Raw genomic sequence first — 18383 nt, forward strand, 5'->3', positions numbered from 1 at the left:
CCAGGCTGGACCACAGACAGGCTGAGGCTTCCCAGGAGAGAAGGCTGGAAGCCAGCAGGTGCCGGGGATAAAGAATAACCTGGGGGACAAGCGCTGCGGCTCACTAGGCTAATCTTCCGTCTTGCGGCGCCGGCACCCCGGGTTCTAGTCCCGGTCGGGGCGCCGGATTCTGTCCCGGTTGCCCCTCTTCCAGGCCAGCTCTCTGCTGTGGCCAGGGAGTGCAGTGGAGGATGGCCCAAGTGCTTGGGCCCTGCACCCCATGGGAGACCAGGAGAAGCACCTGGCTCCTGCCATCGGATCAGCGCGGTGCGCCGGCCACAGCGCGCCGGCTGCGGCGGCCATTGGAGGATGAACCAACGGCAAAAGGAAGACCTTTCTCTCTGTCTCTCTCTCTCACTGTCCACTCTGCCTGTAAAAAAAAAAAAAAAAAAAAAAAAAGAATAACCTGGGGTTTCCCACAGGCCCCAAGACTCAGTGCAGAATTTTTCACGAGGGCAATAAGAAGTTTGGTATATTCTGTTATCTTTCTGGGTCTCAGTTTCTTTGTCCGCATAATGGGGCAGCAGGCAGAAGTTCTAGGTCTTTTGCATGCTCTGAGTCAATGCGGGCAGAGGAAGAGTGGTTCCATCCAGTCAGGGGCCTTACGCCAGTAGCAGCCCCTTGCAAAGACAGGGACTGCTCGGTCTGTCTGGCCACCTGCTACCTCCAGAACCCAGGCACAGCCTGGGACGTGAAGGCAGGCGACTGGAGGTGTTGCACACATTGCTCACCTCTCCTGGCCCCATCCCCACCCCCACCGGCTGTGCACGGCCCAGAGGCCTGGGATTGTGCAGCAGCTCACAATGGAAGGAAGAGGGTGTAGGAGGGAGGTCCCTACAATGACCCTGGTATTGTTCTTGGGCCAGAAGAAAGCTTCCTCCGGCCTGGCCGCTGCGATGCTAGAAAACCGGCGTGGAGCCAGCGAGAGTCGGCGCAGCCTGGGGGGGCTGCCCGCGGAGGGGCGGCCTGGGAGCCAGGGTCCATTCACAAAGGCCTGCGGGAGCGCACGTAGCCCCGTCCGCCCCCACCCCCTCCCCAGCCGCGGCTCCCAGTGACAGAAGCTGGGGCAAATGAAAATAACCGGTTTCTCCGCCCCCGGCCCCGCGGCTGCCAGGAAGGTGAAGGCGACGAGACCGGCACACAGGCTGACAAAGGCTCCCCAAGGCTTCACACCTCGGCAACACCGCCCCCCCCCGCCGCCCCCGTGCTCCCCCATGCTCTCGGCCCCTGGCAGGGGACAAGCAAGGGGAGGTCCTGCAGCAGGGTGCACCTTGTTTACCTGGGGCAGGCCCAAGTCAGCACGGAGTCACCAGGCCCAAAGCTGTAGGCCAGGTGACCCCACTCTCCCTGAGTGGTTGGGGTGGGGGGGTCTCTCCCAGGCAGGAACTGCTGTGGTGCTGGGGTTGGGGGTGTGCGGGAGGGTGGGCCTGCCTCTGAGGGTCTGCAGACAGGGCCTGCTCGCAGCACGGTGGGCCACAACCAAGCTCTTCATCCCTGTGGATGTCGTGGCCCAGCCTTTGCCTGGAAGGTGGCAGTCTTCAGTCTGGCCTCCCAGGGGCCAGATGTGCCCCAGGGCTCCCTGTCCCATGCTGGCCTCCAGGCCACCTCCGGCTGGTGCCAGCCCCTGTTTCTCCTGAGCCACGGCTCACTCAGCTCCCCAGCCCTTCACGCTAGACTGCTCTTCCCCCTCCACGGCTCCGCCTCCTTGGCCATCCCCCAAGGCCCAGCTCAAGGTCGGCCTCCTCCAGGAAGCACGAACCCAAGGGGAAGCAGGAAATGCTGAGAACCTCAAAACTGGCCTCCAGTCGCGTCTCTCAGAGATCCAAGAGGCCTCTGGGGGCTGACGAGGCTTGATGGCTCCAGACGGCTTCGAGGAGGAGGTGCCACGTGAACAGGGCCACAGCAGAGGGGGACGGTTCAGGCGCCGGGCTGGGGAGAAGGGCGAGTGGGAAGGGCTCCCAGACGGGCTTCTCTTGGCCGAAGGTCAGCGGCAGGCCGGCCAATGTCACTCTTGTGGCTCTGCCTCAGCCAGGGCTGGAGAAACTCTACAGAATCTGACCCCAAAGCCCACGAGGAGGGCCTGCCTGGCAAGCTCACTGTTCTGTGGTTTCCAGCGACACCTGTGCCTCATCCGGAGGCCACATGTCCTCTGTGAGGTCTCTGTCCTCCTCCGGCCTGGCTTAGCCTCTGAGCCGCACCCAGCACACCTTTGCCATGGAATGCGAGCGGGTGAACGAGCCCACCTTGACGGCCGGGGACATGGAAGCCCCAGAGCACGCTTGTGGATGAGCTCTATGTTCTCTTATGGCTCCAGTGCGCGACCTCCAGGGTTGCTGCCACCTGTCTTAACTTTCAGACTTCTCTTTATAAGCTGGATATAAAACGAAAGCTCGGCAAAACTTGCTCTTAAAGGGCCAGACCATAAATATTCCAAGCTTTGCAGGTGAAAAGGTCCACGCTGCATCCACTCCACTCTGCTGCTGTGGCACAAATGCAGCCCTAGATGGTGAACAAAGCGACGGGTGTGGCTATGTGCCAATAAAACCTCGTGTAAGAACAGGCCGAGGGGCGGCTTACACTCTACACTGTAGTTCGCCGGTGCCTAAGGCCGCAGCCGTGTCCTGGGTCTGTGAGGCTGTCACACGGTATCCTGGACATGGTGGAGCCAGCCCCATGCCTGCTCCCACTAGTCCTGGCTTCCTGCTCCTGCCCTCCCCCCCGCCCCCTGCCATGGAAGTGGCAGGAGAAAGAGACCGGTGGGGGATCCCATCCAGACTGGGCCGGGTGCCTCTTCCCAAGGAACCTCCCCGGTGGTCACCAACTAACGTCTTCACCCCAGAATAACCGTCGCTATACAAAGGACTCACAGGCGGCAGGAATAAAAATAGGCTCGTCTCCAGGAGCACGTCGCCTGCTCCCAGTGGGCCCTGCTACCTGGAGGCTTCAGACAGGAAGCTAGGGACTGCCGAGCTCCTGGGGGGGGGGGGGCACCTATTTTTGTCCTGAGGGAGGAAGTTCTCGGTGGGGGAGGTGGCTACACAGGGGTCCTCCCAGGTGGGGTCCTGGGTCAGGGAGTGCCACTTGAGACCTGTCTCACCAGAATAAAGACCCTCCTTCCAAGGGCTCTCTCTCTGCCCCTGGCCTGTTTATGGCCTTTAGCAGCAGAGTGAAAACATGCTCCCTATTTTCCTGCTCTCATTACGGAAACGGCATTCACCCCAAACTTGCTCTCCGTCTCTGCCCTCCGCGCAGACTGCCCCGCTCTTATCCCCACTCTCCGTTTAGAAGCTGTGTGTGGCCGGCGCCACGGCTCAATAGGCTAATCCTCTGCCTGCGGCGCCAGCACACCGGGTTCTAGTCCTGGTCGGGGTGCCGGATTCTGTCCCAGTTGCCCCTCTTCCAGGCCAGCTCTCTGCTGTGGCCCGGGAGTGCAGTGGAGGATGGCCCAAGTGCTTGGGCCCTGCACCCCATGGGAGACCAGGAGAAGTACCTGGCTCCTGGCTTCGGATCAGCGCAGCGCGCCGGCCGTGGTGGCCATTGGAGGGTGAACCAACGGCAAAGGAAGATCTTCCTCTCTGTCTCTCTCTCTCTCACTGTCCACTCTGCTTGTCAAAAAAAAAAAAAAAAAAAAAAGCTGTGTGCATTTGATTTCAGTCCTCTGATCTGCACAATGGGCGCTCAGACAGAGCTGGATGCACGTCGGGTCCTGTGACGCAGGCACACGTTCTAGACCAGGGAGCAGGGTGCAAGTCCAATCAGGGGTCCCCGAGTGTGTCCACGGAGGAGTTACACTCAGCTGGGAGAATCCGGACACAAGCCCAGCACAGGTGTGACGCAACGCATGGGGAGGAGACAGTGGAAAGTGAAGCGGAGAGGGCAGGGACAGTGGGGTGGCCTGAGAAGGGGCCGCCTGCCCAATCAGGGCTCAGGACAGTGCACCAGGGAGGCAAAGCCAGGGCCAGAGGAGGAAACGCAGCCGTTGCCCCCGTCCCTGCAGCCCGGAGGGCCCTCGGTGAATGCCGGCTACTGTCGGCGCACGATGCTCACTGCTGAATTCTCCTTAAGGGGCCTGACCAACACGGATGGACTCAACGAACCCAGGCCACACCCCCGTGGGTGCAAGGGGAGGTTCCATCTTTACCTGACTCTCTGCCTTGGCACGTCAGGATATTTTAATAGATCCAGGCCTGTGAGTTAGCATATCCTGAGAGCTTCCTCGAGACTTGGCAACAGAGCTGACACGGCTCCAGGGAGCGACAGAGTCACTCCTTCCAGTCTGCAGGGCTGGGAACCGGGCTGCAGCGGCTCCACTTGCGACTTCAACCCCAGCCACCATCCCTGTTCCCGCACAGCAGCAGTGCCCCCTGCTGGAGGACCAAGGCAGCTCCCGTACCTGACACCGGTTTTAATCCTGGACAGGGGAAAGAGGTGGGTCTTCCGGGACCTTCTGCAGGGAGTGCTTTGGGAGAAACCCCACGTGACCTCGATGTGTCGTTTGGCGGCGCCCTGCCTGCTACAGTTGCCAGGATGGGCTCACAGGTGACCCCTGCTCAGCTCTGCGCCAGCTTGGAGGTCAGGACTGGACTGCACCGGGCAACAGTGAGCTAATAACTCATTGCCAAAAGTCACAGAATGAACTCTCCAAATTTTCTAACAGGAAGGCAAGAAGAGAAGTCAGCTATGTTGTTCCCATTATCAGACGAAGACGGCGGACGCAATGTTTATCTATAGGAAAATGATCAAAATACGCCCCAATAGAAAGCTTTGGGCCAGACACTGGAGAATTCACAGCAAACGATGCCTTTCACCTGAGCTCTGTGCAAGGCACAAAAGCTCTATGGAGGGGCTGGCGCTGTAGTACAGTAGGTTAAGCTGTCTGTGGTGCTGGCATCCCATTCAGGCACTGGTTCAAGTCCTGGATGCTCCACTTCCAAACCAGCCCCTGCTGATGGCCTAGAAAAGCAGCAGAAGATGGCCCAAGTGCTTGGGCCCCTGCACCCACGTGGGAGACCCAGATGAAGCTCCTGGCTTCAGCCTGGCCCAGACCCAGCAATTGTGTACATGTGGGGAGTGAACCAGTGGATGGAATATCTCTGTCTCTCCCTCTCTCTAACTCTCTTCCAAAATAAATAAATCTTAAAAGACAAACAGAAGCCGTGTGGAGTGGGGACATAGCTTCCTGCAGGGCGCTAGGCCCCCTGTGCCCTGGCGCTCCAGGGACTCCCAGGGTTACCTGGGGATGTGTGGGGAGTTGGGGGACGAGACGCCCGTGGAACACCACTCAGACGCTAGGTGACCGCATCACCCCACCTCAGGCTGGAGCAGTTGCGGCTGGGGGCGGGGAGTGGCTGTAGTGGGAGAGGGGAGGGAGGCAGTGCAAGGGCAGGCCGGACCTCCTTCTGCGGTATTCCTCTGCCTTCACTGTGAGCTCAGTCAGGTGGACCCTGGCTGGAATCACACCGTGCCAGCCCCTGTCCTTGCAAGGGAGGAAGCCGGCACTCCTTAGCTGCCAAGCCCCATGCCATGGGTGTCTTCCCGCAGGTCAGTGAAGCCGGGGGTGTGGGGATTGCGGCTGGCACGCCTCACCCCATGGGCAGCCATCCGCCTGGGCCGTGGGTTCCCAGGGATGGGGGCTCTCTGGGGAATGCCAGGCCCTTGCACAGCAGGGACTCCTTACATCGGTGTGTGGCCTCCCCTTCACCCTCTCCTTGGTTGTGGGGGAGAAGGGCCTGAGCTTGAGGGAGATCATCTTGGAGAGCACTGGTGAGGAGTCAGCAAAGACCTCTTTACCTACTGGGGACCAGGGGACGGCTCACGGCCAACAGGACTGTGGAGCCTGCAGAATGGCACGTGGGTGCCACCTAGTGGGAGCTGACTGCCATGCAGCCATCAGTCCTGGAACAGCCACAGCGCCCTCTATCCTGACCCTGCACCTTCCAACTGGGATTTCAGACACTGAGGCTGCAACGTCCACGCCACAGCCAACAAGATGGCTGGCCAACCCCTCCACTCGCCCATGGTTCATGACAGAGACTCCAAAAAGGCAGGCGGATGCCAGCGCCATGATGGCATGGGAGGGGGCGCCCCTGGATCCCAGTCTATGCTCAGCTTGTCTTGCCGTGTAACTTCACCACCTGGAACCACACGGGACCTGACCTCATGTCACTGTGCTCAGTGCCTCCTGCTGCCCGCCCCTATCAGAGCCCTTGGGGAGCAGGGCCAGCCCCCACGCACCTGCAGCTGCTGCATGTGTTCTGTGTGGCTTCCACCCGTCCAGGCTCACCTGCTCTTTTCTGGCCAGCCACCGTGGAGGCGAGGAGTGCATTGGGAAAAGCTCCAGTGTCAGCCCTTATAGCAGCTAAATGCCCGTTGTGGGAAGAGGACCATTCCTGGCAGCTGGGGTGCACAGAGACACCAGTGTGATCCCTGAACGTGGGTACCCGCTATCTGCCCTGTGCCCCAAGTTCTGGAGCAGCTCTGAAGGCCCGAGCCCAGCAGCCCTAGAAATGGGGCTCCCTGAGGTGACACATGGAGATCCACCCCCAGTTCACAGCCCACTGGGGAATACATCCAGCGGTATCATCGGGGATCAGGTCCTCGGCTTTGGCTGGGGCGGGGTAGGGGCAGCTCTTGACAGGCACCCAGGTGGGCATCTGACCCCCAGGCAAGTCCAGTCACAAAGCATCCTCTCTGCCAAGGAGTCTGAACAGGGAACAAAGGGCCCGGAGCTGGCCTGGGTCCCTACGGCAGGACTTTTAACAGCTCTCTTCTCCTGGGCTCCAGAGGAACAGCTGGGCAGCGAACTCAAGCCGGCCCCTCCACCCCTATCTCATCCTATCCTCCAGGGCATTGGTGGCAGAGGTGTGGCTCGGCGGTTAAGGACGCCTGCCTCCACCTAAGGCCTGGGTTCAAGTCCTGGTGCTACTCCCAACGCCAGGTTCCTGCTGATGCAGACCCTGGGAGGCCGCGGTGACGGCTCACGTAGTTGGGTTCCTGCCTCCCACATGGGAGACTGGATGGAGATCCTGGCTCAGCCTGGCCCAGCCCTGGCTGCTGTAGACATCTGCGGAATAAGGCAGCAGATGGGAACTCTGTGTGTGTGCATCTGTTTCTGTCTCTCTGCCTTCCAAATAAAAGTAATTAATTAAACATAAAGGAACACTGACTTCTGCCTGTGGAAGCCCCACGGAAGCCCACGCACATCTGCACAGGCCCAGAACCCCCACGGGAGGGCTGCAGGCCCCCAGGCCAGGGCTGCGCTTCCCCCAGGTGATGGGGTGTGCAGGGTCTCAGGGCCTGAATTTGGATGTGGGAGGCACTCTGGGTGATCCTCACAGTGCTCCTTCCCAGCGACAAACATTGGGTGGGGGGTGGGGGGTGGGGGTGGGTGCGGCGCTGTGGCGTAAAGGGTAAAGCCACCGCCTGCAGTGCCGACATCCCTTATGGGCACAAGTTCAAGTCTCAGCTGCTCCACTTCCGATCCAGCTCTCTGCTATGGCCTGGGAAGGCACTGGAGGACGTCCCAAGTCCTTGGGTCCCTGCACCTGAGTGGGAGACCTAAGGTAGGCTCCTGGCTCTTGGCTTCCGATTGGCCCAGCTCCGGCTGTCGCGGCCATCTGGGGAGTGAACCAGTAGATGGAATACCACTCTCTCTGTGCCTCTATAGAACTTTGCCTTTCAAATAAATAAATAAATAAATCTTTAAAAAAATCCAACTCCAGGAGTTGAGTAACGCCAAACGTGCTCTGCTGTATCAGACAACCCCGTACAACTGCGATGTGTCCCAGCCCCAGAGACAGCAGTGAGCAGAGCTGGGCTGGAGGACAGTGAGTGGCAGGGGCCTGCAGTCGGTGAGCCTCAGCCCGCCACGCTCCCCGGCACGTGCCAACAGGACCTCAGCTCTGTGCCGAGACCTGTGTTTTGGGATCACGAAGTCTGAGGGCTTGTCAGGAGGGCAGCCATGTGCAGTGCAAACACCCAAGGGCCGGCTAAGCTGTGCGCCTGGACTGAGGCCTTCAACTCGCACTGCTAGTTGGAATTCCCGTGCTGCCTGGGACCACCACCATTCCTGGGTAGGACTCAGGGGGCGTGGCCAGCAGTCACCTGCAGAGCCTTCAGACCGTCAGCCCTGGTCCAGGCCCTTCCCATAAAGGACACACCGCACATGGCCTCTGTGAGCCACTGCCCGCTCACGCAGCCAGCCCCCCTCTCACTATTCATCCTGGGGGCAACTTACAGGGAGGCCCTGGGGCAGGGAACTGGCCCTGCGCCTTGGCCAGGTGAGGAAGCCATGGGGCAGGGTGGGGGTGGGGCTGGGTTTGTCCTGTCCCTGTGAGCACCACGGGCCTCACTTGTGAAATGATACGGTGGGACAAGAAGAGGGGACAGACCATGGCCCCCAACAAGGTAAGGTTCCTAACAGCTGGCATCTAATATAAAGTTACCAAGCCTGCAACGAAAAATACGACCCACCTAATGACAGAAAAATCAGCTAACAAAACGAACCCCAATGACACGGATGACAGAATTAGCAGAAAGGGACATTGTAAAACTGTTAGAAATAGGTTCTGTGTGCTCGAGAAGATAGAAGAAAGTGCAAGAAGCAGAGGTACACACACACACACACACACACACACTCCCACCCCAAACTTCGAGGGGTGAATAAGTATCGGAAATGAAAAGTGGACTGGCTGGCACTAACAGGATGCTCGTGGCAAGGAAAGGTGTGAGGACTTGAAGACGCAGCAACAGAAGCGATCTGAAACGAACGACTTTCAAAGCCAAGCACACCCGCTGTGAGCCTTGGAAAACACACAGAGGCATAGCACACCCCCAACAGGGACCCCAGGGCAGCGAATACCGGCTGAGCAGTTCCCACACCGACGATCCCATAGGCCTCCAGATGCGAGGAACCCCGTAAATCAAGCAGGAGCAGCACAGGGCACCTCGCGACCCCACTGCTGGGGTTCTAACCAGCCTGTTGTCTCCCACTGACAGGCCCAAGGCATACACAGAGGAGCGGCGTGGGAAAGACGCTGGGAAGCCGGAGTGGATGCAGGCGGAACAGTGAGAGAGGTGCAGGGAGAGGGGCGTGCTGGGGCGGGCGGCAGGCCCCAGGTGGGCTCAGCCCCTTCAGAGGGGCCCGCCGGAGCCCAGCGCCATCCCCGCGAGCAGCCGGGTTCCTGGTGCTTCTCCCCGCAGTCCAGCGCTGCCCGCACCCGGAGTCCTGGCCTCACTGTCCTTGCGGAGTGAATCCTCCGGGAATCCTGGAGCCCAGCCTGCTCAATGCCAAGCCTTTCAGCTCAGCTCCGCCCTGCAGACGCCTGGGTCTGCCCACAGACCCTGACAGCCCTGACCACACTGGACACGAGACGCCCCGCCGGTGCCCCTGCACACGCCACGGAGACCTCGCCTGCAGGCGCTTCTGGTCAAGGGGCAGAACTGCCACGTCTGCTCGGTCACCAGTGCGTGGCGGGGCTCCAGGAGGCCACGGCAGCACCGAGAGCAGCCGGGATGCTGGTACCCGCCCTGCAGGCCCCCATGGCGGCGGGTGCTAGGGCATCGCGCCCCCACCTACCTGCCAGGCCGGGAGGACCTTCTCGATGTCATTCAGGTTGATGCCATCCCCATCCGCCAGCTTCCCTTTTCCACACCTGCACAGAGAACAGAACAGCATTGGGAGGGGTCCCGGCCTGGCAAGCGGGAGAGGGGGCAGTCAGCAGATGCCTGGCCCCTGAGCCGTCCCAGGCGGAGGAGACAGCCCTGAGATGGGGGCCCCTCCCCTAACACAGCTGAAGGGAGCCGATCCTCACAGGCCAAGAACCTGAGCTCCACGTGCATGAATGTCCTTAAGCCCCTCACAGCTCCTGTGAAAGCCCCCCCACCCCAAAGGGAGGACCAATGAAGACAGAGGCCAAGCAACACTCTCAAGGCCGGCAGGGGCCGGCAGGAAGCCCCGGGGATTTGGCTTGGCTTCGGGCCAGTCCACACCTCGTGGCTGACCTCGCGTCCTCTGTGGGTGGGCGTGCCCTCAGCCCCAGCTCACTGACCCAAGGTCTGTTTCCTCTGCACACTGACGCATGTGGGTGCAGGCGTCAGACCGCCAGGGCTTGCACCCCAGCTGCACGGCTGCACGCCTTACTGACTGCACAGCCTATACAAGGCATCAAACCTCAGCTTCCTCGTCTGTAAGATGTTCCCAAGAGGGCCTGGCAGCACAGGGTGACTGGAGGGTTCAAGCAGTTAATGACTCGATGTGCCCAGCATACAGTATATAGATATACACATCTACACACACACAGGTATATAGAAAATGCATGTAAATACATTCACAGTACAATGCATGTAATATCCACGGTAAGTGCACTAATAGTGGGATAAAGTTAGAAAAGGAAATAAAATCAGTATCTGGCCAGCACTCCTGCTGCTGCTGTGGCTGCCGGGGCCGGGCAGCGGCAAGGCGCTGGTCAAGAGCCTAGATTCTGCAGCCCCGCCCACTCATGCACCTGACTCCACCTCTGGGTCCCGTGGTTTTCGCCCCTGGTGAAGAGAGGATGACCGTGGTTCCTACCTCTCCGGGTTGTGGTTCTGGAGAGTCTGAGCTAATGCAAGCATTTGGAACATTACTGCTTAGGGTGACCAGAAGTGGCATGGGCTGAGGGGTGGGAGGGCCACCCACTGGACTGGGGCTGCATTTTCCACTACAGTGTTAATGTGACTCTCCAAGTTCAGAGTAATACGTTCATTTAAAAAATATTTTCCAAGCATCTCTTCTGTATTTGTTCCTGTCAACAAAAATAAATCAGAAGCGGTTCACCGCCCTCACGACAGCGCAGAGCACTTAGAAAAATGTTAGCTTCATCCAGCAGAACCATGAGCCTGGACCACCACTAGGGGGCAGCATGAGCTAAGCGTCATGAAACCAGGGACACCCTGGAACCCAAAGAGAAATCTCTTGCAGCAAAATTGAGTGCAGAACGGGGCATGGCTGCCGGGACCCAGTCACCCATCTTCATTCACCCAGTGCTCTGCCAGGCTCCGGGCAAGGGCCGGCACCCAGGTGAAAACAGCAGGGGACTAGGGAGAAAATCAGCACCCCACCCCCGCCTCCCCAGCACACCGCAGCCCATGCCCTGGCTGGGTGAGACAGCGTGGCAGCAGCCCATGCAGGGGCACTGAGGACTGCTTGAGTGGAGGGCAGGTACAAGGTGAACCGGCCAAGGGCAGAGAATCTGGAAGAACAGCCCAGGCGAAGGAGCAGCATAGGCAAGGGGCAGGGGCAGGGAGCCAGTGTGGTGCAAGGAGCAAGGCCAGCGCTCAGCATGGCAGGACTGGGGCCAGGGCCAAGGGCAGATGCAGCTGGAGAGGTGACACTTGGGGCAGTCAGGTTTGGGCAGGTAGAGCCGGATGGGGTTGGGGGAGAGGTATAATCAGACATGAGGGGAAAGAGGAAAAGCATCCCCAGCCAGCCACCCCGATACGCTGGGCTCAAGATGAGGAGGTGGAGATGAGGCTGAAGATGAGGCCTGGATCCTCCAAGCATCTCTGAACCAATCCATCTGCCCGGCAGCGATGGGCCAGCCTGGGGAGGCAGCACCTGCTGTAGCCACGTGTGCTCTGCATGTGCCATGGTCATGGGACCCTAGGGCCTGGGGGCTTTCCCTCTGCACATCCCGCTGTGGCTCCAACACACCCTGGGGTCCGCAGTGTGCACCAGGCTCCCAGCCCACTGGCACCTGCACAGCAGCTCCGGGCACAGCCCTTCATTATCGCCCCTGGAGGGGGGCTGCGGGTGGTACCCCGAGAGGGCTCAGAACTCCTGGGGGGACTGCAGGTGTGCAGGGCAGAGGTGGCTGGAACACCCGAGTTACCACTACCAACATGGTTTCCAAGGCAACAGCCTGCTCTGATTTCTGGCCCTTCCTGCAAACGTTGGCAACCGGTGGTATCCCGCTCCTGAGAGCTACTGCTGTGGCTGGATACAGGGAGCAGTATCCCCCGTGTGCAAGACTCAGGGGACGCAGTTCCTGGCTGAGCTACTCGGTGAGCACAGAACACTGTACCCAGACTCCCCAGGAGCCCAGGCAATGATGGGACTGGGCTGGAGAGCCACGTGTCCACGGGCATTCTCAGGGGATTCCCAGGGACCCTCCAGGTAGAAGAGGTGCCTTCCTCCCCCGGCTGAGGGATTCATGCTGGTAGCTTATGAACAGGGGTGGCCAGGTCCTCTGGGGTCAGACGACAAGCCCTTCCCTTAGCATAAGGGACTCTTCCCACCCCCTGGATGGGCCCTTGTGGCTATTGTTAATAGCACCTGTTACAAAATTAATTATTCTTAAAAGTGGGGGTGGGTGGGAGCATTGTGGCGTAGGGAGTTAAGCTGCTGCCTACAACAATGGCATCCCATATGGGCACTGGTTCGAGGCCCGGCTGTTCCACTTCCCATCCAGCTCCCTACTAATGGCCTGGGAAAGGCAGCAGAAGATGGCCCAAGTGTTTGGGCTGCTAGCATCCACTTAAAAGCTCAGCCCTGGCCATTGTGCCCATCGAGGGAGTGAACCAGTAGATGGAAGATAAGTCTCTCCTAACTCTTTCAAATAAATAAATAAATCTTAAAAAATTAATTTGTGTGCACTGCTTCAGTTCTTGCAGAAAGCTCGACTCCAACACTCATCCCCCACTGGATACCTGCAGTCTACAAGGCAGTGCTGACACCTGGAGTCCCCAGACCTCAGCTTCCTGCACTGGTTTCACCGACTGGATGTTCCCAGGGGACACGGGAGAGTTGTCAGGCAAATGCCGCGTCTCCCCAGAAACGTTTCCTAGACGGTTCATCCCCTCAAGGTGCTCTTCTTTAACCCCTTGTGCACTGACACTACCGCGCACCTGTCTAAACATCTGTACCACACGGCTTAGCCACTCTTTGCTGCGCAGTCTAATCACGAGTGAGTTCCCGTCTCCTCTTCCCAGTAGACTGAACAGTTGTTCCTACAGACAGACATTTTCTACTGTGCGCGTGCACTTTCCTCCTGGCACAAACAGCTGGCCACACTGTCTTGGGCAAACCGAGACCCCTCCCACTCCATGGCGGGACTTCCGGCTCCTACATCAGGGCAGGTGGGACACATCCTGAACTTCATCTGCACAGAGGTGCAGGGGCCCAGCCCAGTGCATCAGCAGCTTGGTGGGTACATGACCTCCCTGTGTTGAATGAGTGGCTGGGCAGGCCGAGGGGGGAGGATGGCATGAGGCAGGGTCTGGGGAGCCTTGAGCCATCTCTCCCTCACTCTGTCTCCTTCTAACAGGAAACGTCCACACTCAAGGCCACTCGCCCTCTCCACTCAGAGGAAAACAGAGCCCACAGCAGGCAGGATGACAAAAAGAGGAGGTGTGGGGAGACATGAGGGTTCCCCGGGAGAGTCTGAGGCAAGTGATGGGCCCTCCCCAGAAAAATACACATGTGTACACACACAATCACACATGTGCGCACACACACAGAATCACACATGTGTACACATGCACGTACTTTTGCATAAAATCTCAAGGGGGTTAGGACACCTTTGCGGTGAGCTGGGCAGGAGATGGCGTCAGAAGGTCTGGCCTTCAACCACGGCTCTGCTACTCGGGCAGCCGACTTTGTCTCTCGTTTCCAGAGTGGGGAGGAGACCACCTGTTTCCCCGGGCTGTTGCTCACTGCACAGTGGGGAGACCAGGAGGAGGAGTGACTTCTGGGACAGTCAGAGGACAGGGGGCATGCGGGACAGGGCCTGATGAAGGGAGCTTGCTCAGATCTGCAGTGCCTGGGAGACAGACGTGGGCAGGGAGCACTGGGAAGACAAGTGGAAGCTAACCAGATGATGATAAAAAGCAGGGCCGGTGCTGTGGCGAAGTAGGCTGAGCCTCCACCTGTGGTGCCGGCATCCCATGTGAGTACCAGTTCGAGTCCCGGATGCTCCACTTCCGCCCCAGCTCCCTGCTGGTGGCCTAGGAAAGCAGTGGACCATGGCCTAAGTGCTTGGGTCCCTGCAACTGTGTGGGAGGCCTGGAAGAAGCTCCTGGCTCCTGGCTTCAGATTGGCACAGCTGTGGCCATTGTGGCCATTTGGGGATGAACCAGCAGATGGAAGACATCTCTCTCTGTCACTTCCTCTCTCTCAAATAAATAAATAAAATCTTTAAAAAAGAAAGAAGTAGACTGGAGGCTGCCAGGGTCGGGGAACCACTGCTAGGTGGGTATGGAAGTGCTTTGGTCCTAGACAGGTGACCAGTGCACCACAGTGAGTGCCTCAGAAGCCACTGTACCCGCAACCTAGGAAGTGGATAATTTTATGTTACGTGACTGTTACCTCAATAAAAGTTATTCTAAAACATAAAAGAAGGAATCACTTGTTCCATGCTCCTGGGTCTGCCTGGAGTCACTTTCCTGCCCTGAGGACAGTCGGGCCCTAACACCGCACTGTCAAAGGGAAGCTGGGGGCAGGCATTGGCCCAGCGCTTAGACACTGCTTGAGACACGCATAGCCCACACCAGAGTCCCGGTCCTGCTCCCGCTCCCAGCTTCCTGCTGCTGTGCACCTGGGAGGCCGCAGGCCATGGCTCAAGTGGTTGGGTCCCTAACACCCATGTGGGGGACCCGGACTGAGTTCCCTGGTTCCAGCTTTGGACAGGCCCAGTCCCACCTGCTGCAGGGATTTGGGGAAGTGGGTGGTAAACCACGGATGGGAGATCTCTCTCTCTCGCTCTCTCTCTCGCTCTCCCTCTCTCTCTGTGTGTGTGTGTGTGTGTGCATGTAGCCAATAAATAAATAAAAAGGAAAGGCAACCCTGGTGCATGAAGCCAAGAGAGGGTGAAACAAGCAGGTTGAGTGAGCCGGCAGACCAGAGGCAGTGGCACCCAAGGATGCAGCCGCTTTATCAGCCCAGGGTGGGCCAGCCATCGGAGTTGCTACGAGTCCCCGAGGGACTCTGATATGGAAAGTTGGAGGCCCACTGGACTGTATTACAAACAAAAAAGGCCACGGTGGGTGGGCAGGAGGGGACATGTCAAGGATGGAGGGACCCCGAGAGAGGCCAATGAGCCAGGACCACACAGGGACAGAATCCCAGGATGATAGGCACCTGTGTTCCCAAGGCAGCAAGGCAACGGCGCCTATTCAGACAGAGCCGCCCCCACACCCATCCCACCCATGCGTAGGAGCCCCCGGTGCCCCTTACCCTTCACGGTCGATGTGTGGCACCGGCTGCTTAGGCGCGTGTCGGAGCTTCCGGTGGAACTGCGTGAAGTCCAGCTTTTCGGGCTGCAGGTCCCAGGTGGCGCCACTAGAGGGCGAGGGAGGCGAGACGCATGAGGTCGGGAGGGAGGAGCCCAGAGCCCAGGTAGGCATCCCCAGGACATGGGCAGGGGCTGGGCTGGGCTTCCCACTCAGAGCAGAGCTGGAGTGTCAGGCCCTTGCATCTCAGCCCTGCCTCAGGGAAAGGCTTAGAGACACCCAGGTGGGCCCGCGGCCCGCCCCCCAGCCTCAAGAGGACTGTCTGACCCGCGGCTGAGGCTGTAGAGACAGAGGTGGCCACCACCACAATCCACAGCCCCTGAGAGCAGCTCCTTGGGGCCACCAGGCACCCCCACGGTAGGGAAGGCCAGTGAGTGGGGAGCAGGGCTCCCAGAGGTTCCAGTCCTAGGAGACCGGTCCTGCAGGTGTGCCTGGAGCACGCCCAGAGCACAGCCACCCATGGCCCCATGGTGTGACGGACAATCCGGCAGGAGCTCCAGGAAAACCCTTCAGGGCCAGCATCCCTGGACTGGAGGAACAGTGGCCAAAGCCTGAAAACCATCAGGAAGCTTCTAGCATCAGAACCACGGCAATGCTTTCCCTAGACTCTGCAGGGACCCCTGGCAAACCCGCAGTGGGAGGGGCAGGGGCCTGCGGCCACAGCTGCCCCCATCCAAAGGTGCCACTCTCTGTGCCCCTTCGGCTCCTCGGTTTCCCCCTCTCCCCTCCCTTTGTCTCTTTTCCCCCTCCTCTCTCTCCACGTCCCACCCTCCCATCTCACCCACCACCACCACCACCACCCCTGCTGTCTCTCTTCTTCCTGTGCCTGTTCCCACCAGAGCTGAGCCCCGCTGAGCTCTCAGAGCAGGAGCCACCCTCGCGGAGAAAGGGGCAGGGAGTTACCTGAAGGAGTCGAAGGTGTTGGCGGCCCAGATGTCGGTGCCCAGCATGTCCAAAGAGTTGTCTTTGCTGCCGTTCTGGAAGACATGGGGTGGAAGGGCAGATATCACTGCCTGCCCGGGACACACTGGACAAGCGGGCACAAGGCCTCCCGGGGCACGAGCTCCACCCTGGCCTCCTTGGCCGTCACCTTGGGCGGGGAGGAGGCGGCTCAGTGAGCTGGTCAGTGCGCTGCCAAGAATCAGGAGGATGCTGCTGGCGGCTCCCGCCTTGCCCAGGACAAGCTCAGGTGTGCTCCAGGTTCAGCCACGCCCACGTCCCTCTACTCCTAGCCCATGGCTGCCCCCTCAGTTTCCACACCCAGCGGGGGCTGCATACAACCTGCAGATGAACTACCAGCCAGATGGCAGTGGCTGCTCTCCACTGGATAGAGCCAGGCACACAGGAGGGTCCATATAGAGCTGACCTCTTTTGGAATTAACCACACTCCCTGTGGAACCCCTGTGGACCAAGTCTACACCTGCGATGAAGTGTCTCACTAGGCCAACTTGCTCCTGTCTTCACCCTCTAGAGTCTCCTGTGGGATCCATATGACATGCACAGACAGGAAAGTCTCCGCTCAGAGCAGCTTCTGGGATTGGGTTGCTTTGCCCTCGGCCAATGAACTCCCTGACAGATGCTCCAACTTTGCAGCTTCACTCCCAATGCCCTCTGCACCCCCACACCCCCACAGGCTGGCTTCTATCAACACACTTTTTTTAAAAACTATGAATAAAATCTTCAAGAACAAACATATTAAACAGGGTGGCGTTACTTTGCATTTTTACAGATCTCTTTGTCGTCTTGGCCAACAGAAGACAGCTGGATTACCAAACCTGTACTGTACCCAATCCATCACCAGTGGTATAACAGAAGGTGCATGGTCTGGAAAACTCCACTTGTGCAATAATAACTATGAAAAACACGAAGATTTAGTATTATTATGAACATCATATTGCAACACAGTCTTTCACAGCAACACTGGGCCGCCGTCGTCTCAGATCTGAGTGCCTGGGTTTAACTCCCTGCTGTGGCTCCTGTGGCTCTAGGTGTGCCTGGAGCATGCCCAGGGCATGGCCAGCCATGGCCCCTCAGCTTCCTACAACACAGAACCCAGGAGGCAGCAGTGATGGCTTAAGTAGTCGGGTCTCTGCCACCCACACAGGAGACCTGCATTGAGTTTCCAGCTTCAAGTTCCTGCCCTGGCTTAGCCCCAGCGGCTGCAGTCCTTTGGGGGAGGGAACCACCAGATGGGAGTGCTCTCCGTCTCCAGCTACTCCTCATGAGTAAGTAAAACCAACAATACTTCTACGTGCTCTGAGGCTGAGCATGTGTGCCTATGACCCAGGAATACAGAACTGTGCACAGATGCTCCCCAGAGGACACGAACACAAACACAGGGCAGCACTGATCCTAACAGCTTCAGACCGGAAACCGCTCAAGTGTCTACCAACAGGTGACCAGACTGGGGTGGGCGCCGTGGTGCAGCAGGTTAGGCCACTGCTTGAGATGCCTCCATCCCATATCCAAATGCCTGGGATGGAATCTCACCTCTGCTTCCAATCCAGCGTCCTGCTAATGTGCCTGGGAGACCAAAAATGATAACTCAAGTACCTGGGTCACTTGACACCCACACATAGGAGACCCAGACAAAATTCTTGGCTCATGGTTTCAGTCTTACCGAACCCTTGGTGTTACGGCCACTTGGGGAGTGAACCAGTTTGTTTATTTATTTAAAATATTTATTTATTTATTTGAAAGGCAGAGTTACAGAGGGGCAGAGGTAGAAAGAGAAGATGTCTTCCATCCGCTGGTTCACTCCCCAGATGACTACAACAGCTGGAGCTGGGCCAATCAGAAGCCAGGAGCCAGGAAATTCTTCCAGGTCTCCTATGTGTGTGTAAGGGCCATCTTCTACTGCTTTTCCAGGACATAGCAGAGAACTGAATTGGAAAGTGGAGCAGCCAGGACTCAAACAGGTGCCCATATGGGATGCTGGCACTGCAGACAGCAGCGTTACCCTCTACACCACAGTACTGGCCCCTGGATGCAAGATTTCTTTCTCTATGTCTCTCCCTTTCTGTCCTTCTGCCCTTCAAATTAAATCAATCAACTGAATAAAGCAAACTGTTGGCCAG

The 18383-nt window shown here is 58.6% G+C and overlaps 1 protein-coding gene across 9 annotated transcripts in view; it reads right to left on the minus strand.

The window, feature by feature from the left end:
• CTIF (cap binding complex dependent translation initiation factor) overlaps positions 1–18383 on the minus strand; it is a 301086-nt gene that overhangs the window by 162349 nt on the left and 120354 nt on the right. For all 9 annotated transcript variants that reach the window (XM_017344168.3, XM_017344167.3, XM_051851238.2 and 6 more), the window contains 3 exons: positions 16210–16283; positions 15251–15355; positions 9617–9692 (listed from right to left, as the gene is read on the minus strand). In XM_017344168.3, the coding sequence (XP_017199657.2) occupies positions 9617–9692; positions 15251–15355; positions 16210–16283 (255 nt within the window). The remainder of the gene's footprint in view (positions 1–9616; positions 9693–15250; positions 15356–16209; positions 16284–18383) is intronic.

The sequence above is a fragment of the Oryctolagus cuniculus genome, chromosome 10 (genome assembly GCF_964237555.1).
Source record: "Oryctolagus cuniculus chromosome 10, mOryCun1.1, whole genome shotgun sequence".
In the NCBI taxonomy this organism is placed as follows: domain Eukaryota; kingdom Metazoa; phylum Chordata; class Mammalia; order Lagomorpha; family Leporidae; genus Oryctolagus; species Oryctolagus cuniculus.